This window comes from Selaginella moellendorffii, unplaced genomic scaffold, assembly GCF_000143415.4.
Source record: "Selaginella moellendorffii unplaced genomic scaffold, v1.0 SELMOscaffold_153, whole genome shotgun sequence".
Lineage (NCBI taxonomy): Eukaryota > Viridiplantae > Streptophyta > Lycopodiopsida > Selaginellales > Selaginellaceae > Selaginella > Selaginella moellendorffii.
This window is the reverse complement of record NW_003314414.1, coordinates 1-21,604: the sequence shown is the minus strand read 5'-3', so window position 1 is coordinate 21,604 and position 21,604 is coordinate 1. Positions and strand designations below refer to the sequence as shown.

The 21,604-nt window shown below is 50.0% G+C and overlaps 1 protein-coding gene and 1 non-coding gene across 2 annotated transcripts; one reads left to right on the top strand and one right to left on the bottom strand.

The window, feature by feature from the left end:
- Positions 1-14,410: 14,410 nt before the first annotated feature.
- Positions 14,411-14,529, bottom strand: LOC112343490. The gene has a single exon (XR_002991303.1). It is a non-coding gene; the product is annotated as a 5S ribosomal RNA (ribosomal RNA).
- Positions 14,530-20,331: 5,802 nt separating this feature from the next.
- On the top strand, positions 20,332-21,513 carry LOC9640903 (psbP domain-containing protein 4, chloroplastic). The gene is made up of 4 exons (XM_002993286.2): positions 20,332-20,553; positions 20,715-20,826; positions 20,913-21,137; positions 21,195-21,513. Exons 1-4 carry the CDS (start codon positions 20,332-20,334, stop codon positions 21,257-21,259), a joined length of 624 nt encoding a protein of 207 aa, XP_002993332.2. The 3' UTR covers positions 21,260-21,513.
- The last annotated feature ends 91 nt before the right edge of the window (positions 21,514-21,604 follow it).

Below are 21,604 nucleotides of genomic sequence, written 5' to 3'. Positions count from 1 at the left end.
GTGCGTGACCTAGGACCGTATCCTCACCCGACTGTCTTAACATGGTTTCTGCACGTTCTTGCACCCTTCGAAGACGACGAGATGAGAAAAACGTGGCCCTGACTTGAAAAGCATCCCTCATCCATTGTACCTCTCCATTGAGATTGGGGAAGGGGAGTCTGCCATAGGAATCTGAGTCAGAAGGTGGTGACTGGCTCCTTTCACTCAGCCCTTGATCTGCAATGAATGGCATGAGCACACACGCCATAACCGCGAGGCATTACCTATCATCTTTTCGTTGCCCTTCTTCCTTTTCGAATCAAACGCCTCTGATCCCGACGACTGTCCAACGTGCTTTCGCTTTTTATGACCACTGTCAGTTTGAGCTTGGCTGGTGCTTGCCTGTTTTGCCTTTGAAGAAGTGTCTCCTGCAAGGAATGGCATGAGACCACACGCCATTGCAAATATAATTTGTACCTCCTTTTTTCCTATTGCTTGTCTGTTTGTCCTTCTTCGACGTGCCACCAGTGCGCTTTTCAGTCCTCGTGTCTGAATATTCACAACGATCTATAATCAAAATGGCGTGAGGCCTCACGTGACCTTACCTTGTGCAGGTTGTGACCTCGGCCTAACATCAGTAGCTGTTAACGCCGTTTCAGCATCTGGGGGTGGCCACGCTCCTGCATACAGAGCTTGTGAGATAACATTTAAACTTAAAGTGCGTACTCACCAGGTTCGTAGAGAAGATACTGTTTTTCTTTGGCAACTGTAATTATATGCTCCATTGAAGTCACCTCTTCAATGGAGTTTGTCACCGCAACACACGGGACACCCTTGAGTAGTGCGGCTCGAAAGAATAGTCCGCCGCAGTTGTACTCGACAACGCATTTGCCCTTGGAGTCACCCGCTATTGCGTTGAAGACCCAGCTGAGCATTTCCCATGCTGCACCTGGAGCTTTCTTTGGATTCGAAAGCTCCATAGCCGTCTTCAGTTCCTCAGGCACGGGTAAATTGACCTCCCTCAGATCAATTCGATCGGCTTTGTTGAACGAAGCTGGGAAGTCACTCCAGTCCCACTCTGCTGCAGGACCAATAACAAGGGCGACTGTGAAGATGCGGACATTCGTCGGTATCTTCTTCTTAGCCATTATCCCATGGATCTCCCGCATCTCCTTGCCTTTCAACCGAGCCTTCACCTCGTTCAAGGCCTTCCAGAACTTGTGATAGGATTCGGAGTCGTAGATCATATAGTGGACTGAAGATTCCACCTCCGCAAGTCCCACCATTAAGTCAATGATGGAGCTGACTTCGTCTGCATGAGTGATCTCCTCGTTTGTGAAGTCCATCACACAAAAGATGTTCTTGACCTGCTCATCTCCGCGGGAAACGATGCTCCTCCACCTTTGATCCTCATCCGAATTCACGTATACCCGGTAAGGTTCTCGATAGGCCTCTGCTGCGGGGTCGAGTTGTTTCTGAAGCCGGCGGTCGACATCCCTCTTAATGAAATTTGGATACTGATCCAACTTCTCAGCTTTACTTTTCGTGGCATCCCGCAGCAGATCGATGAACTTGGGGGCCCCCTTCACGTACTCGTCGATGTCTTCATTTGACAAGTCCAGCTCTTCCATCATCTCTTGCGTGGTGTCGATGCTCACCCTCGCCACGGCCACTTGCTCGAAGATCCAATCCTTCAATAGCGCACGAGCTCTCAGAGTCGTGCACAAGTCCTCGTATGTCACAATATGGCCGGGAGTCATTTTGGGCTTGTTGAAGACTACCTCACCACGTAGAAGAGCATTAGCCACTGTCAGAAGGTCGTCGTCGTCTAGAGACCGCGAGAAACGCAAGGCGTTGAGCTTCAAATCATTGGGCTTCCGGCCGTCCTCCACACCCATTGAGTTTAGCAACTCCCCGTCATGGTACCTCCTTAGCACATCTACCCATTTGTCAAAAACAACTTTTGTCGCGAGTAGAATGTTATGGATGCTGAGTGTGTCATTGACCCCCAGTGTTTTCGAGAGAAGACTCGAGAATTCCTGCAATGGAAATGGCGTGAGGCCACATGCTATGCCACATGCAACGAGGCTTACCTGCCAGGCGCTAGTTGCTAGTGCACGTCCTTGTCCTGGTTTTTGTGGCTTCTTTAGTTGAACCCAGAGCTTCCGTGTTCGTGCCAATGTCTCGTGCAGACCCGATTTGTAGCACGTTTCTTGCTTGACATTCTGCGCGTGGGAGATGTATATGATAGATCGGAGGGGCGAGTTGCCTTTTATCAGGCGGACAACTCTTGTCTTGAAGACTTTCTTCACCTCCTCGCCCACCATAATATCCACAACTATCTGTTGCATCGCCAAGCTAGAATGCTGCCCGGAGACGGCATAGAACCGGATGTTCTGATCGTCCAACACCTTCCTATTGATCAAGTCTGGAAACCTCGTCTCGCCCTTCATTGTTCGGTAGTAGGGGATCACGTCTGCGATGTCGGGTGTTACTGGACTTGCCAGCATCTTCTGCTTCAGTTTCTCCACCCACTCATCAGATACTAGCCTGTGGTTGTATTTGCTTTGGATCTCGATACGGCTCACGTCGATTGTATATACTTTGTTGGAATAGTAACAAGTACTATTATCTGCGACGATTTTTGCTGCCTCTTCTTGCTCTTTCTGCTCTTTGCGGCTCTTCTTTTTGGTGGGTGTAGTGTTCGAACCCGAGGCAATGGCATCACCGAGTAGCTTCTTTTTTGGAGCAGCAGAGTCGGACGTCGGCTTGAGCTTGACCACCCTTTTCTGCTTCGGGGTAGTTTCCAGATCGACCCCCTTCCCCTTCGCTTCGCAAACTGGAGGCACTCTCAACGGCTCAATGTTGGAATATAGTTTTTGAACATCGCCGTAGGTGAGGTCCGTGGATTCCATGTGATCTTCATAGACCCGCAGCGTCTTTGAAATTGTGGGCCTCCTGGACAACCTCTCCCTAGCTCCCTCTAGGAATTCCTCATAGCCGCTGCCCCCCTCCGGGAAGCCGCTAGGATGTGCAAGGTGGATCTTGAAGGCGGACGCTGTCTCTACCACAAGTGCCAGTCCATATTTTTGCATGGAACTGCATGGAGTGTTTGTCACTTGGATGAGGATCCCCATGCATTCTTTTCTCCCACCATCTGTGTTGTACAGCATCAGATCCTCGCCTTCCATCCCGAAAGTCCAACTGGTGAGCTCCTCCCCCTTCTCTGCATCCACATTGACAGTGGCTGGAAGAAGAACGCAATTCCTCGCCTGTTCAAAAATGCACAACAATTAGAGCTGACAGATGAAAAGCTAGCAGCTGGAAATAACGTGAGGCCACACGCCATTCACCACTGCATCAGATGTCTTGAGGCTGCATCCTAAGATGGCGTGAGGCTACACGCCATCTGTAACCGGACTGCACTCGAGAGCCCAATCGGTGCATGCCAATGTTGCTACTGAATGGCATGTGGCCTCATGCCATTTTCTACTTGGTCTAAAAGACTTACCATTTGAAGCCGAATGGAGGCCGTGACAATCGAGGCCGGACTCGCTGGCGAATGTGCACTGTGTGTGCAGCGGATCGTAGCAGCAAGGCTACTCTGCCACTTACAGTTGGAGAGTGGTGCTGAAATCTCCCGGGACGCCAAGTGGGCTGCGTGTGGGTGGTGGAGTGGGCGGCGGAGTTGGCGGCGAAGTTACAAACTGGGTGTGTCTTGAAGTGGACGCCGATGCACACGAGCGCGATGCGAGCGCGAGTGTGATGCAAGCGCGAGTGGACGCCGATGCACACGAGAAACCTGTAGAGAAGTGAGCGTGATCGCGAGTGGGAGCGCGATGCGAGCGGGAGCGCGAGTGTGATGCGAGCGCGAGCGCGAGTGTGCGAGCGCGAGTACAAAGCAAAATGCAAAACCTAACCTCACACGCGCGAAATGTCACAACGGTTGGTAATCCCGCCACGTCATCATTCCTCGGACTTGGGCGCCACCATTAATTTCTGGATTGCCGCGCGCATGCAAGCACGCAAAATCCAAAAGAAATCCGCAACGTCATCATTCCTCGGACTGCATGCACGCGAAATCCAAAAGAAAGATCATGATTGGGATATCATTTAATACCCTCGCTATATTTATACCATGCATGATTGGATATTCCAAAGCATCTTGTATTTCCAAAAATGGCAGATGTTCAGCTAAATAAAGAAATTCTATCTGTTTCTATTTTTCTCTCAAATCAATATTATAGCGTGTGGGCTCATGCAATTTTGAACCAAAGAAACCCAAAAAACGTTGGACCCAAAATATTTTGAAAAAACCCAAAAAACCCTAAACATTTTAAACCCAAAAATCCAGGCGTCCTGTGGCGTTATTCCTTGAATGGCGTGTGGGCGCATGCCATTTTCAGGGCCAAATGCTGAATGGAGAAAAATTCCCTTTCAGTGCAAATGCTGCAAGAGGCAGATGCCGAGCACAAAGGACTGTAACTACCTCACATGACACAGATAAACTTTTCTCTATTTGGCAAAGATAAACTTTATAGCGTGTGGGCTCATGCAATTTTGAACCCAAAAAATGCACCAAAAAATTCTCGGCGTCATCTGGCATTATCTCTTGAATGGCGTGGGGCCGCATGCCATTTTCAGGGGCACATAGGAGTATATTCCTAGGATATTCTGACATGCGCGAGATTTTTTTGAGTTTTCTGGAGATCCAACCGTTAGATCGCAACTAGATTTTACAGAATGGTATACAATGTCTTTCTTGATGACCCTGCAAAGAAGCATCTCAATCGGACACCACATGAGACCACACGAGCCTTACAATGTTTCAGGGGCATTTGCCATAGATCCGACTGTTATTTTGCTCCAAGATTTTACAGTTTGGTGTGCATTGACCTTTCCATCGAAACTGCAAAGGGACATCACAATCAGATGCGGGATCACAAGAAACTAACTTCACTAACTCTGGTTTCACCAAGATCTACGTAAGGAGTTATGAAATGAAAGGACCCTCTCTATTGAAATGTGTTTATGGTCCTAGGGGCATTGTGACATATCAAAGGATTTTGCATCAAGTTCTGTATTTGCATGTTTATCAAGCTACTGAATTGCTAAACCCTAAACCCTAAACATGTGGCAAATGCTGCGTGAAGAAAGATGCCCTTTCTGGGCAAATGCTGTAAGAGGCAGATGCCGAGCAGATGTATCTCAGGCTAGCGAAGGGGACGAGCGAAAGCTAGCTATAAACATGACGGGATGCAAATAGATTACTAGGCTGGTCCTACGAAAATCAAAAACCATAATTGAAAACATTGAAAATGCAAAAAGAAAGGTTTATAATATTTTTGAATTTTAGGCAACCAAAGGAATGTAAGTAGGGCATGTGTTTGTAAGTTTAAAAATGCCTCAACCACTTAAATTCCCAAGTAAATAAAGCTGTTTCTATTTTTGGTACAGGTAAACTTTATAGCGTGTGGGCTCATGCAATTTTGAACCCAAAAATGCACCAAAAAATGCTCGACTAGCATTATTCTTTGAATGGCGTGTGGCCTTATGTCGAGCATTATTCTTTGAATGGCGTGTGGCCTTATATTGCCATAAATGGACGTACACACACAGCGTAATTATTCCTTTACACGGCGAATAATCTTGGCGCGGATCGCTGACATGGCATGGCAAAGTTCGAATCACTGACATGGCACAGCTGGATCGAGGCAAGGACATGATGTGACAAAGTTCAACCTCCGACAGCAAAGTCTAGAAGCTACTCAGTTTGAAATTTGTCAGAGGAATCATAAGATCTGGTTTGTCAGAGGATTTGATGTGACGTTCAAGCGTGTGTTATTTTTGAATTCTCGAACTCATTCCTAGGTCTATCATTTTTGTGCGCCGTGTTCTTGGTTCCGCTGAGCGCAGTGAGCGCTGCTTGTGTAAGCGGCGTTGTGGGCTGTGGTTTATGCGTCTACGAGCGGTTGCGGCATTGCGAGCGCCATTGCGAGCGGCAGTTTATGCGAGTGGCAGTTTGTGCGAGCGGCGCTACGAGCAGTTGCGGTGTTGCGAGCGGCGCTACGAGTAGTTGCGGTGTTGCGAGCGGCACTGTCTTTGGTGTGGCTACCGCTTCCTCTTGATATTCGGCACTTGTGCTTCCTGGTATGTTCACCATGGAATGGCTTAGGACCACATTTAGAAATGGCATGAGGCCACATGCCATCTTGGGCCCTTGCAATTTCATGGCTAGCGTATTGTCATGTATGTTTTTACTTGCCTGCAGCTGTGTGTATATCAAGATGGCATGAGGCCTCATGCCAATTTTGTGAATGCGAAATTTCACGTGGGTGTCAATAGCATGTTTGAATAATGGCATGTGGCCTCATGCTATTGAGGTTGTTTGGTATGTTATGATTTAGGCCATTCTCCAATCATTTTTTGTATGGTCTTAACTTCTTTTCTGCACTTTCAGAATGGCCTTCAGGGTTGGGGAAAAGGTTTACATTTTGAATGGTGGGAAGAGAGTTGCAAAAGGGACCCTTGTGTCTATGGATCGGAACTTTGTTATACACTGTGAAAGGCTTGGGGAAGGCAATGCTGCTATATCAGTAGAGACTGTCTTCGATGGGAATGTGGTCGCTATTGAACGAGGAGAGATGGTCGTCGGGGTAAATGTTGTTGTTGCCTTGAAAAATCTTCAGAAGAAAGCAGATGTTGGGGACAGCGCAAGTGCGACGCATGTTCCCTCCGTGGATCTTAAGAACCGTGCTACATGGATTCAGGCAAAAGTGTTTCTAAACAACCCCGAGGGGGAGGTGGTAGCTGAGGGCTTAGCCACAGTTGTCGATCCAAGAGATGCGGTTGCTAATCAAGAATTGGGCTGGGATGATATTGGAGTTGCGATTTTAGAGGTTGTTGACACAGAAGAAAACAGTCTGACTATTGGAAGCATTGTGCGGTGGAAATTGAGGCACTTAGTGTTTGAGAATGTGAAGGATTCACAATCAAACACCACTACAACTGATGACAGAACATCTCTTCATGGGAAAAGAAAGTACACCTTCCTAAAGCGCAGCCAAAGGGATCTGAGCAACGAACCGAAAAGGCAGAAAATGGCGATGGAGGTTCGAATGGTCTCGACAGTTGCTTGTTGCAAGAGGAGGTGCTATCAACATGTTGATTGGGATGCTATTGAAGAGGAGAGAGCAAGATACAAGACATTGTCCTGGAAGGCAGCTCGCAATTTTGTGTATGAGGCATTACGGTCATCTGTTGATGCTTCAGAACATCAGGTGGGGGGCATGGTCTTCCAGAGGGGTTTGGTCTGCATGAAGGCATGGAGAATCATTTATGGAGTCCCTCGAAGCACATTCTACAGAATCAAAACTGAGTTCGAGGAACAAAGGGTTCAACAGGCAGTCCATGGGAACGACGGTACGCACAAAACCAGGGGTCATGTTGTATATGGAGAGGCAATCTTCAAGAGGTTTGTCGAGACATGTAGCGAGCAGCAACCACATAAAACCCGCCTCTTGGAAGATGGAACACGAGACACCCAACGAGTTCTCCCTTCCATGTATACCAAGGGGGCCATATTGGAAGATGTGAATCGGGAACTCCAGAGTAATGGCTACAGGAAGCTGAGCCAATCTAGATTTAGTAGATTGTGGAGCAACAGGTTCAGGGATGTGAGTATAGGAAAGTACTCCAGCTTTTCAAAGTGTGACGAGTGCACTGCTATCAAAATGGCTTTGTCGAAGAATTCTTGCAGCGCTCAAGAGCGAGAGACGTTGGTTAGAAGGCGGCTCGACCACAACATCGAGCAGAGAAGCTGCAGGACTGCATATTATCATAACAGGATTCTCTCCATGGAGAGACCTGACTCTTACCTCTGCATCATCCACGACAAAATGGACCAGAAAAAGACGTGCTTACCTCGACTCAATCCTGCCCCCAAGGCAATCTCTTCATCCATGCAGCTGCCTGTGTCTCTGTTTGGCATAATCGCTCATGGGCATGGTGCCCAGAACTATGGGAACTTCTTTGTACCTCTATGGGGTGGCGGGGGTGCAAACATGATGATTGCGTCCCTAGCAAAACACTTAAGGTCTCTGCAAAGTGCGCAGACTGAGCTGAACGGCCAACCCTTGCATAAGGCCCTTGTCGATCAAACCCCATACAGGGTTCAGCTGGAGGAGGAGCAAAGGCTTGCAGTATCGCGTGGGGCCCCATGCCATCCCAGTGAATATGTTGGCCGTCAGATTGTAGGGTTATCACGTGAGGCCTCATGCCATTCCGACGAGGCTGGTCGCCCGGTGAATGCACAGCCTCATCCAAACGAAGCAGAATCTCAAGGAAGTTCTTGCGGCCGATGTGGCCTTCCACCCCATCTTCTGCTCCAAACAGACAATGCTGGCAGTGAGAACAAAAACATGTACGTCTTCGCGTACTTGGCGATGCTTGTTGCCAAAGGCATATTTGAAACGGTTACACTTGGCTTTCTCATGGTTGGGCACACTCATGAAGACGTCGATGCCATGTTCAGTCACCTGGCAGAGTCCCTCCGGCGATCCAATGTCCTCACCCTCCCACAACTCTACGATGAATTCCAAAATTGCATCAAAGGCACTGTTGAAGCTGCACTTCTGACAGAGGTTCCAGACTTTAAGGGGTTTGTAAGAGGCTACATCAGGGATGGATCCGAAACGCTGATTGGCCACTCCAAGCCTCTTCAGTTTCATTTCAGCATGTGTGACGGTGCTCCAGTGATGAGGTACAAGATGAGAGAATGGGACACAGTGTGGCTGCCAGTGGACGGCATTGAACTCTTCAAGAGAGATCCCATAACTGGGGAACCTATGATTCCTCAGGGTTCCCCACGGCCGATGCACCCGGATGGACTCAAAGACCAGGAAAGTATAGTGGCCGGGATTAGACAGCATATTGCCTTCTGGAAGAGGGGGTTGGTGTTTGGTGGAGAATCCTATTTTCAGAGGTGCAAGCCTTTGCTCGAATACTGGGAGAAGATTATATCTGCTATCCAAAATGGGCCGGTTGTATATGAAGAATTGGAAGAGTCCTTTTGGCCAGAACCCAGAGCACCAGATAGTAGCGGAACAATGTCCTCTGGAAATGCAGTGACAGATAACGATGTTGAGGATCACTATTGTGGGCCGAGGAACAAGAAGCCGGATTCAGCATTCAATCCAGTACAGGTCTGCAAAGGAATGGTCGTGCTTGTCAGACCCAGTAATAAAAAACAAATGATATGGGTGGGGCGCTGCATCACTGATGCAGAGGAGGATGCGGAAACTAACTCCTTCAATGTAACTGTGGAGTGGTTCAAGCCAAGTTCCGGATATACGAAGGATTGCCTAGAAAAGAGATGGGTGCTGAATCCAAGGGATCCCAGCATGAGCATATCGGTGGATAATGTTGTGCATGGTTGGATGCGGAAGCAGAGTGCCACCATCACCTTGCCAGACCATGCAAGAGATGCAGCAAGAGCATTCATAACTCGGGTTCAAGGTGAGATTCATTAATATTCCTTTACAAAGTTTCTAATGTATTTTATTTCAAGGTGAACAATCCGAATCTGAATCAGAGGAGGCTTGATATAGTGTGTGAGGTAAAACAAAGATGATGTGACATATGCATTTACCAATCACACGTGCATAAATCTAATAATATGGCGTGTGGCCCATATTAATGGCACATAAACCCATATTGTGGGCTTACGTGCTTTATGTACCATCATTCCCTTGCAGCGTGTGTGTTGGTTTCCTTTTATAACACAACGAACTCCATATTTTAGGGTGAAGAGCGTTCTCATGGCAAGCACAAAATCTGTAAGTGAGGCAGAAAAGGAGACGGAGAAGGAGATAGGTGAAGATGTAGAATATATAAGTCTTCCAAACTCCCCGTACTATACTCCAGGTGATCATTTTTCTGAACAAACGGCAACATTAACAACTATCGAGAACGCCCCAGTAACGTCAGAGACAACAATCCAAAGCAAAACAACTGACCCGGAGAAGGATGATAGTACCGCTGAGAGTACCAAAAAGGAGGTGTCCACTAGCGCTTAGGCTTATAATGGCGTGTGCCCTCATGCCATTTACTTGATCACCAAATACCTTTTTCCCTTTGCACTAGTATATCTTAATACCGGTCTGAGAAATAGAATGGCATGTGCCCTCAGGCCTTTTACTAAATCACCTTTGAAAGAAATGCAAGCCTCTATGTCGTAAAAAAAAGGTACTAGAGAAATTCCTTAATAATATGAATGTTATTTAGTTTCATGAAAATACACTAAGGGTCAAATGAGTTAAATGACTTCTCCAGACTAGCAATGCCTCTTGCTACACCTTCACAATTAGATTCGTTAGAAAAAGATAACATTGAATAATATCTAAATGTTCTCACCATTAAGTTATATGTCTGGCTAATAGGAATGATGTTCATCTTGGAAAGCTCACCACACGCTCAATGAACAAACAAATAGTGTGTGCGCGCATGCCATCGCTCTTCTTTAGCTTCAGATTCGGCTTGTTCACCTTGACAATGAGATTTATTATACAACTAGATGGACTCAGTCTGGACATAAAATCACTGCGCTAGTCACCATGCCCCAGATATGTCTAGCCCCTGGACAAAAAACATATAATTTCACGTCATTTTCAAATACTTGAAAATTTGTACCTAGTCCCATTTTACTGAATAAATCCCACTTTAACGAAATAGAGCTTAACAGAAGTTCCTGGATCGGCATCACACCAAGCCAGTGGATGCCGTCACCCATACTTGCTACTCACCACCAAGGAGGTCTAGGAGCACCCCCAAGGAGCGACGGGACAGGGACAGTGTGCACTTGAAGGGCATGCAGGCACATACATGCTCCGCTTCGGTCACCTCAGAACCCAGCTCCCACACTAAAGCCCCCATGCGACTGAGCTCTCACCCAAGTTCAAGACAAGGGAATTGCCCGCCCGGATCCAGACTTAGTGGTTACACTAGGAACATCAGTTCCCTCAGCATCACAAGTGAGTGCAGCCATCACCCATCAGTCACACACAGGGAGAAAACTTTGCCATGCTATTCAGCGACCAATCCTTTCGCCAGGTGGAAATGTATCCCCTGCCCGAGATTCCAAAAGGCCGCTGAATAGCACGGAGCATATGTCCTCCACCACATGCTTACTTAGTACATGCGCAAAGGGCATGCAGGCACGTACATGTTTTGCATCAGTCACCTCAGAACCCAGCTCCCCACCAAGCCCCCATGCGATTGAGCTCACCCAAGTTCAAAACAAGGGAATTGCCCGCCCGGATCCGGACTTGGTGATCCCACTTGGAGCCATCACCCATGAGGGACAACACAAGGAGAAAACCTTTGTTAAAAATGCACATGGCGGAGGGAGCAAGAAGTTACATGCTCTTGTGCTATGGAGCGACCGATCCTTTCGCCAGGTAGAAATACATCCCTTGCCCGAGATTCCAAAAGGTCGCTCAATAGCACAGAGCATGTGACTTCTTGCTCCCCCATCACATGCATTTTTAACAAAAGGGTAGATGCCTAGAGCGTCACTTCCCCGGTTGTGAAGCACCAGCTAAGCCCCCATGCGACTGAGCTCACCCACGTTCAAACACGAGGGAATTTTGCCCGCCCGGATCCGGACTCAACGGTTACAGCACAGCAAGGGGTGTGTGCTTGGGAGGGGGTGCGAACACCCCACTGCCCCAAAACACACACAAAAGCGAGAGGCTAGCCCGAGCTGTGGCGCACCACACATGTTGGTCGTCCGAGTCTCCCGGTTCTGCCGGAGCATTGGCCAGGACCCGTCACAAGCACATGTGTTGCACCACAGCAATAGGTGTGCAGCCCTCTACCAAAGGCACACACCACCCCACATCAGGAGGATTAACTGCCAGCCAGCCCACCACCACCGCACGCAAAGATCCGAGTCTCCCGGCTTTCACCAGGACCCGTCCCAATGCGCATTGTGGTGGCGAGCAGGGAGTGTGATGTTGCAGGTAGCAAAAGCAGAGCCACGAGCCAAAGCCAGAAGCCAAAGCCCACTTTGAGCTCGCCCCGCACGCAGTATACCACGTGAAGAGCACTCGCTCGCCCGGATTCGGACCCGGACTCGGACTCCGAGTTCAACTCGGACTCCACCTCGGCTACCCGACCTCCAACACCCACACTATCCCTACTATACTTTTGGAACCCCCCACAGCCCCCCCCCCCTGGGAGACACACGCTTTGGGCTTTCACCCCACAACATGTATTAGTGTTCAGGCTTAGAATCTAGAAGTGCTGCGACTTCTGCAACATCAACAATGAAAAAGTGGTCATTTTTTCTTACTTTTTTTTTTTGAGTGTCATGAGACGACTCCTAGGAGCGGATGACACGTGGCACACTGTTCATGCCATGTAACATGTGCCGTTTTTAGTGGTTTTTCAAGGTAAGAGTCACGTGACATATTTCGAGCTTGGTGTCATGGAAGTAAATGTAGTGTTGCCAACTCATATTTCGGCTAAAGTTGGATGTTTTTGAGTTGTTTTTTTTCGTAGTAACTTATATCGCCACGTGTTATTCCACGTGCTCTAAAGATGGCACACTGCAAGCGTAGGGTTTAGGGTTTAGGGTAGGGTAGGGTTTGCCATGTGGCATACATTTTGAGCAATTTATATGCCATGAGCTATACCTTTTAGAAGGTGGCATTCAGACGGATGGTTTGGATGAGGTGGCATGCCACGTGGCATACTTTTATGTACTTATAGCATGCCACGTGGCAAACCCTTGGAGAGGTGGCATCTTGGAGGTTGCATGCCACGTGACAAATCCTTGGAGAGGTGGTACCTATGGATGCCACGTGGCAAACCCTTGGAAAGGTAGCATCTTGGAGGTTGCATGCCACATGACAAACCCTTGGAGAGGGGGTACCTATGGATGCCACGTGGCAAACCCTTGGAAAGGTGCATCTTGGAGGTTGCATGCCACGTGACAAACCCTTGGAGAGTGGTACCTATGGATGCCACGTGGCAAACCCTTGGAGAGGTGGTACCTATGGATGCCACGTGGCAAACCCTTGGAAAGGTGGCATCTTGGAGGTTGCATGCCATGTGACAAACCCTTGGAGAGGTGGCATCTTTGAGGTTGCATGCCACGTGACATAACATTGGAAGGTACCTCTTCTGCACTTGTATGCCATGTGGCATACCTCAGGCCCTGGATATGTCGGGCCCCGGACATGTCTGGGCCCCGATATGTCGGGCCCCGGACATGTCGGGCACCCGAGATGTCCGGCCCCGGACATCTCGGGCCCTGGACATGTCGGGCACCCGATATGTTGGGCCTCGGACATGTCCAGCCCCGGACATGTCGGGCACCCGATATGTCGGGCCCCAGACATGTCGGGCACCCGATATGTCGGGCCCCGAATATGTCAGGGCACCCGATATGTCCGGCCCGAGATATATCGGGCCCCAGACATGTCCGGCCCTGGACATCTCGGGCCCCGGACATCTCGGGCACCCGATATGTCGGGCCCCGGACATGTCGGGCCCCGGACATGTCCGGCCCCGATATGTCGGGCACCGGACATGTCGGGCACCCGATATGTCGGGCCCCGGATATGTCAGGGCACCCGATATGTCCGGCCCGAGATATATCGGGCCCCAGACATGTCCGGCCCTGGACATCTCGGGCCCCTGGACATGTCGGGCACCCGATATGTCCGGCCCCAGATATATCGGGCCCCGGACATGTCGGGCACCTGGACATGTCCGGCCCCGGACATGTCGGGCACCTGGACATGTCCGGCCCCGGACATGTCGGGCACCTGGACATGTCCGGCCCCGGACATGTCCGGCACCCGATATGTCCGGCCCCGGACATGTCAGGCACCCGATATGCCGGGCCCCGGATGTGTCTGGCCCTGGATATATCCGAGTTTTTTTTTGACACGTGGCATGGCCTTTGGTTTGATCTCATAGAGTTTTATGGTTTTCAATGTTTGCCACATGGACACATGGCATGCACTTTGGTTTATGCTCAGAGTTTTATGGTTTTCAATGTGTGCCACATTGACACGTGGCATTTGCTTTGGTGAGTTTTATGGTTTTCAATGTGTCACATTGACACGTGGCATGCCCTTTGGCTTGTTCTCATAGTTGGAGTTTAGTGTCCTTGTATGCCATGTGAAATACATATGTTTGGACTTGCTTGCCATGCCACGTGGTGACAGTCACAACACATTCTTTGTGACTTATATCCTAGTTAATAACTAACTAATGGCACAATTTGGCAAATACACCTTACATTGACAATTGTAAGTAGTATTTAAGGACCATACACTTATATGCTATGGAAAAATACTCAAAGTTTATATATTAAAACAGCGATCTTACAAAAATAAATGACTTGTAAGGAAAAAAAAAAAGAGGGGGTCACTTGGACTTCCCGGGTGGTCACCCAGCCCAGTACTATTCAAGCCCAAGGACGCTTAACTTTGGAGGTCTGATGGGATCCAGTGCCATAGTCACGGTTTGAACCCACTCTAAAATATTTCACACTCCCCCTACTCTTATAGTGTGGGGCAGCTGATCCAAAGCTGCAGCGTACCTCCACAATCCCGTGTTCTTTTTGGGCGCCAAAAAGCACGCCCGCGGGACATGTGGTACCTCCCCAACAATTCACGAAGACCGCGTTTTGGGGCCCAAAACGCGCGCTGCGAAATGTGGGGTACACAGCCTCCACTCCCCACCCATCATCCTACAGGTAAGAAAGTCCCTCCTCTTTCTGGGACAACAGCTTTTGGCTATTTGTCCCAGTCCGCGTTCAAGCTTGAGCGTGAGCAGGAGCCAAGTCCAAACGCAAGCCCAAGCAAAAGCCCGAGTACGTGCTCGAGCCTGACTTCAAGCCCAAGTCCAAGCAGGCAGGAGCCTGCGCATGCCCTGGAAGTCCAGCAGGGGGTGTGGAGCCGCGCACCCGAGGTCTGACCTCGGCTGCCCACACTCCCATCCCCCACTATCCTTCCAGAGCTCGCAGCCTACCACGCCCCAGGGAGACAAGCGCTTTGGGCTTTCACCCCCACGTGTCCATGTCCGAGCCGGAACCCGAGTCCGAGATGGAGCCCGAGTCCGACCCCGACATGGTGCACGCGGGGAGGAGCCCAGCAGCAGCCCGCACATGCACTGGAAGTCCAGCAGGGGGTGTGGAGCCGGGCACCCGAGGTCTGACCTCGGCTGCCCAACACTCGCATCCCCCACTATCCTTCCGGTGCTCGCGGCCTACCACGCCCCAGGGAGACAAGCGCTTTGGGCTTTCACCCCCACGTGTCCATGTCCGAGCCGGAACCCGAGTCCGACCCCGACATGGTGCACGCGGGGAGGAGCCCAGCAGCAGCCCACACATGCACTGGAAGTCCAGCTGGGGGTGTGGAGCCGGGCACCCGAGGTCTGACCTCAGCTGCCCAACACTCGCATCCCCCACTATCCTTCCGGTGCTCGCGGCCTACCACGCCCCAGGGAGACAAGCGCTTTGGGCTTTCACCCCCACGTGTCCATGTCCGAGCCGGAACCCGAGTCCGAGATGGAGCCCGAGTCCGACCCCGACATGGTGCACGCGGGGAGGAGCCCAGCAGCAGCCCGCACATGCACTGGAAGTCCAGCTGGGGGTGTGGAGCTGGGCACCCAAGGTCTAGCCTCGGCTGCCCAACACTCGCATCCCCCACTCGCATCCTTCCAGTGCTTGCGGCCTACCACACCCCAGGGAGACAAGCACTTCACCCCAGGGAGTCAAGCACTTCACCCCACGCGCTCGAGCCTGAGCCCAAGCCCGTGTTGCCCAGGTCTGTCGGGCTAGGAAAAGCCGTACCCCTCGGTTTTATTCCTTCGGTGGGTGGGACAAATCGGTGGGACAGAGGGATGAACCTCAGCGGATCGTAGCAGCAAGGCTACTCTGCCACTTACAGTACCCCATCCCCTATTTAAGTCATCTGCAAAGGATTTATCTCCTCGACCGTTCGAAATTGGATTTCCAAACCGCGCCCCCGGGGCAGCATCGGCCCCGGGGGACGGCACTTGCGTCATGTGTTCTCGGGGGAGCACGGGGCCCCCCTAACCTTAATCAGGTAACAGCTGAGGAGGTAGAGAGCACAAATGTGGAGCGAGGGAGACACAAAGGCATATATTATGGGAATGTGAAAGCGCACAAGACGTGTGGAGAAGCACGTGCTGGTTGCTGCAACAACACTCCCAGAGACAAGTGTGCCTCACGTATGAAGCGGTAGTATGGGGCGAAGCTGCCGCAGGAATGCGAAATGGAACAGACTCTTGGAAATGGACATCAAGAGAAGAAGGGGCACCGCGGTTTGACCAGCTTAACACAACTCGAACAGACATAGAAGGAATCCCAACAGAGATAGTGGACCTACTGCGAGGAATTACAATGTGGGAAGTATGGAAAGCCCGGTGCAACAGAATCTTTAATGACAGGGAAGAAGGACCAAGGGTGGTGGCGTCACGGGTGTGGACTAGAATGATAACTGCAGCAGCAGCCCGTGTCCTACAACTGGAAAAAAGAGGAGGGAGAAATGGCCCAGAAAGAGCAAAAAAAGAAGCGCAGATCTGGCATTTCTTGTGGAAGCAAGGGGAGGCAGGTACTCGGGAATCGATGTGGACACCGCCGGATGAATGGTTCCAGGTGACGCATCTAGGAAGACCTTCGGGCGCCAGTTCACGAGCAACCCCCCTTTCTGTAGGTACTTCCATTGTAGGCTCCTCTAGATAAAGGCTCTTTGCTGGTTTTGTGCCAAACGAAACCATGCCCAGTTTTTTGGTTTTTTGCTGGAAAATAAAAAGCCCCGTTTAACAAAGTCGGACTAGAACACCTCTCAAGTCATTTCACAAAGTCGGACTAGACTACACCTCTCAAGTCATTTCACAAAGTCGGACTAGTTTAGGGTTTAGGGTTTAGGGTTTAGGGGTTAGGGTTTAGGGTTTAGGGTTTAGGGTTTAGGATTTAGGCGCGTTTAGGCGTTTAGGGTCAAAGACACCCCGTGGTGTTGCAATCCGGCGAGATCGCGGCACCACTTTGTGCAATCCACATTCTCTGTGTGCCGTTGTCGAAACGGCGTGATCGAGAGCAAGTAGAGGAGGCGAGGGAATGAATTTTCATTCATTCGTGAGCGAGGGAGAGGACAAGAGACAACCCGAGACCGGTTTCGTCCTTTTTGGGACTCATCAGCCGGGTGTAGTCGTCTAGTGTCTACCCTGTTTAGGGTTTAGGGTTTAGGGTTTAGGGGTTTAGGTTTAGGGTTTAGGGTTTAGGGTTTTAGGGTTTAGGGTTTAGGCGCGTTTAGGCGTTTAGGGTCAAAGACACCCCGTGGTGTTGCAATCCGGCGAGATCGCTAAACATATATGTACATTACCCCAATCCCAAAGGGATCAAAACTACATTGAGAGCGCACTCTCGAAGAAACTCGTGAAACTATGAGCGCGAACGCCCGGCGCTGCTCTTGGGCCGTCCGCCTCCTAGGTGACTCCACCGCGGAGCTTGAAGCCACCTGCTTCGCCTCGCCACTCCTCCACTCGATCACAATGATGCCAAGCCAGACGAACACCATGTCGATCTAGCTCGACGTCGTCGCAGCCAAGCGGTCCAACTCGAGCACGATGACCCGGCGTCGCTCATGGGTCACTCGCCTCCAAGGTGACTCCACCGGTTTAGGGTTTAGGGTTTAGGGTTTAGGTTCATCGTGGACTGTGGCCGAATTTCTCTCACCGGGACGTTCGCTCATACTTCATCCGGGACTCTGGTCCAGGACCGATTGAGATTGAAGACACAGCTGCAACTTCTGGAGTAATGCATGACCAGTGTTCTCTTCCTCTTATGGCAAATGCTCCTCCATCACCTCCTCACATCGCTTCATCATCTCGTCAAACACCAAATCCTCCACCATCCAATTCCATTCATGGATCAGCCCCTATTCACGGATTTACACTTTCATCTCGTATCATACCATCTTCTTCCTCCACACCAAATACAACGCTGTCTTCCATACCAATTACAATGCTTACTACCATACAAACGTCCTGCTCTGCACCAGTTCCAACACCACTACCACGCACTCTACCACCTCAAACGTCAGTTCCAACACCACTACCACGCACTCTACCAGTTCAAACGTCAGTTCCAACACCACTACCACGCACTCTACCACCTCAAACGTCAGTTCCAACACCACTACCACGCACTCTACCACCTCAAACGTCAGTTCCAACACCACTACCACGCACTCTACCACCTCAAACGTCAGTATATGCACTCACGACCGAGTCTCCTCCAGCTTCTCCTGAATTCTTGAGGGAACTGGCACTTACAGAGGAACGACACTTGGCTGAACGACACTTGGCTTCACGACCTGTCTCAGCACCACTGTCAACGGCTACATGGTCCACTGTAGCATCAGTGACAGATATGCAGCCCACTCTGTCTCCAGCAACTGCCCCAGTAGCAACTATGCCGCCTAGGAGATCCGTTGTGCCACCTGTGACCACCTCTACATCCCCTATGGCTGTGCCTACAACAAACTCACTCTCACCACATGCACCAGCATATACACCCATGTCTACGCTTGCATGTACCTCTGTGCTCACAACTACAACCATCCATACACCTACTCCATCGACAACTAGCCCTCCTCTCTTTGCTACAACACCTCATACTCCACCAACTTTCTCCATCTCGCCTCCTGTTCCATTAACCTTCTCCACCACACCACCTTTCTCCATGGCCTCAACTTTACCAACACTCTTTTCATCAACAACTTCAATCCCACCACCTTTTTCATCCCCAGCTGTGCCATCATCTACTCCATTCTCTGGATTGGTAGACCTCTTCACAGTGTTGCAGAATAGTGCTGGCATTTCTGCTACTGGAAACACTCTTCCACAGCAGTTGCCACCTTTCCTTGCCCCTGGCAATGCCCTCACTAGCTCCTCGACTGAGGGACTTGGTAGGCTTGATGAGGCTCTTTCTGCCATCCTTGAATGCTCGATCAAGGAATTCATGAACGAGCTCAAGTCTCTAAATCAAGCTCACAAGGCTGTGAAGAGATTGACTCAGCTCCGTGATAAAAAGCAGTTCCCTCAAGACCTTCGCATTCGTATGCCAAAGCTTGAGGTGACCTCTCACGGTCAGGAACTTCTTGATACCAGCATCAAAGCAATCCACGAACAATACTTGAAGGACCTTCTTGATTCTCTGCTCAAGGCACGAGAGGCTGAGGCTGCTACCCTTGCGGATCTCATCAACCATGGACTCTCTCAACGTTTTAATGATCGAATGGATGATTTTGTTCACTGTGCTTTGCAGGCTTGTGGCAATGCACAACGAGAGGCTGTCACACATACTCTCAATGCCCGCAAGCATCAGTTGATAGCTGAATACCAACGTGCGACTGCAATTGGAGCAGTGGCATATGGAGTTGAGGAGAGCAAAAAGGAAAATGCTCGCAAGCAAAGGGAAGCTGCAGAGGATGCTGCACGAGCCAAGGCGGAGACACTGCCCAAGGAAGACACTGTTAAGATGCTTGTCCAGAGCTGCTTTGACAAGATGTGGAAGGAGAGGGAGCGTGGAATTCCGAGACAACACCACGAAGATGCTGGCAGAGGCACCAGATCACAAGGCAAACGACAGCAAAGGACGGATACCTCACTCCACATACGTGAAGCAGGCTCTTCAAAGACACGCAAGGTTTCTCTCCCCAGTGGTGAACGTGACGTTACCCATGGATGGCAGGGAAACGAGCAGGGGCGGAATGTGGTTACTGGGACTCCTCCCACCCATTCCGATGCCCCGGGTTTTTCTTCAAGGGGTCCCTTGCACCGGCAATCTCCAACCGTGCTTGGTTCCCAGCCAGCCATGACTGGCAGAGGTGGCCAACGCCAGTCTCGAGGAAACGGTCGACCCCCACGGTCCCAACCGAACTGGCCAAGCGGCCGAGGGCGCCAGACTACACCACGACCTCCTCCAGCAGCCCAACAACGCCAGCCAACTCAGAACCAGAAACCACCTTCACCTCCCAGAGGACAAGGGATGCAGCCCTCACAGCACCACAACAACACCCCACTCCACGAACGAACCCAACGCTATGGCTTGGGAAGAAACTCGCCTCCACAGCAACGCCCGCACTCTCCAGTTACGGCAGTGCCTGTGGACAGAAAAGGCAAGGCAAAAGTTTCTGGCTACCTTTGATTGCCCCGCATGAAGCTTTACTTCATTTTGCCGGCAATCAAAAAGTTTCCCAGCTAGAAAATAGAGTGGAGATTGGTGCTGTTCACAATTTGTCTTCTCGCATGTTGAGTGCCGCTGAAAAGGGCCTCCTTGCTCTTGGGCTCTCATTCATTCCTAATCCAGTGCCTCTCACGGCCAAAAAGATTATGGAATGCTTAGATGACTTTCAACGCTCAGTCCGTCTTCGTCATTCGTTTAAGGACAGCAACAGTCTTATACCAGAGTTTCGGGTTCCCAACCCAAACTTTGATCCTCCCCCTGCTTCCTGGCACATGGAGTCACGAGTTGCCCGCATTCGAGAGCACCTTCTCCAACGTCTTTCCTGTTGTAAAAGACCTCGATCTTTTCTAAGAGGATGGAGACGTGATGCAGTCCTTGCGCTGCGACACGATCATAGTATTGTGATTAAACCAGCCGACAAAAACCTTGGCGTAGTTGTTCGCAGGTTCCAGTTTCCATTGCTGATTTGGGTGGAACGGAGATTGACCTCAGATTTTCAAGCACTGAAGAAGGGAATATCGCTATAGTTGTTGCTCCAGTGAAGCGATTTTCAGACAGTAAGTCGGTTTCTTTTTCTTTCTTTTAAAGTTTTTTTAAAATTTATTACCATGCATTTTTAAATATTTTTTTGTATATGATCTAGCAATTGCTGATAATGCGACGATTGAAGAGATCGGCGCGCCTGACAAGGTGATCTATGCATTTGGGCCGGAAATCACAGGCAAAAACGTTGAAGGGGCTGTCAAAGATATGGAGGTGAAGAAATACGAAGGAAGAACTTACTATCAATACGAAGTTGAGCCGCACATACTCATCACTGCGACTGCTGCTGGGAACAGGCTTTACCTCATGTCCGTCAATGCAAATGGTGAGATCTTCGTAAATTCCGATTCGATAAGTTTGTGAGATGATTTCCTGGTTGCAGGACTGCAGTGGCGAAAACATGCGCCGGTACTTCGAAGGATTCAAGACTCGTTTCGAGTGGGCTGAGAACCAATCGAATGCTGAATTTTATGTATCACAGAATCAGAGGATTTCTTCGAAAATCTTCTGGAATAAATGGTTACGCTGATCTACAAAAATCTAGTCTTGCCTCTGACTGACCGACTGACCGACTGATTGATATCCCGCTCTTTACAAGCGCTCCAAAGGTCCATTTGGCACTGTCTGGAGTCACCACACGTCTCTCAAATATCGACCATCGTTCTGAAGTTGCTTTACAAAAGCTTCCGGCTCCGAAACATTTCCCTGCAACAACCGAAATTTGAGTCTCGCATTCTGTGTCTGATTGATTCATCTGACTACGAACGAACCTCTTGTTTCACAATCGTGGCA

Coding starts and splice junctions, on each gene's coding strand:
- LOC9640903 (XM_002993286.2), top strand. CDS start 20,332: ATGTTGAGTGCCGCTGAAAAGGGCCTCCTTGCTCTTGGGCTCTCATTC. Junction 20,554..20,714: donor CCTGGCACATGGAGTCACGA/GTTGCCCGCATT, acceptor AGTTGTTCGCAG/GTTCCAGTTTCCATTGCTGA. Junction 21,138..21,194: donor CATGTCCGTCAATGCAAATG/GTGAGATCTTCG, acceptor TCCTGGTTGCAG/GACTGCAGTGGCGAAAACAT.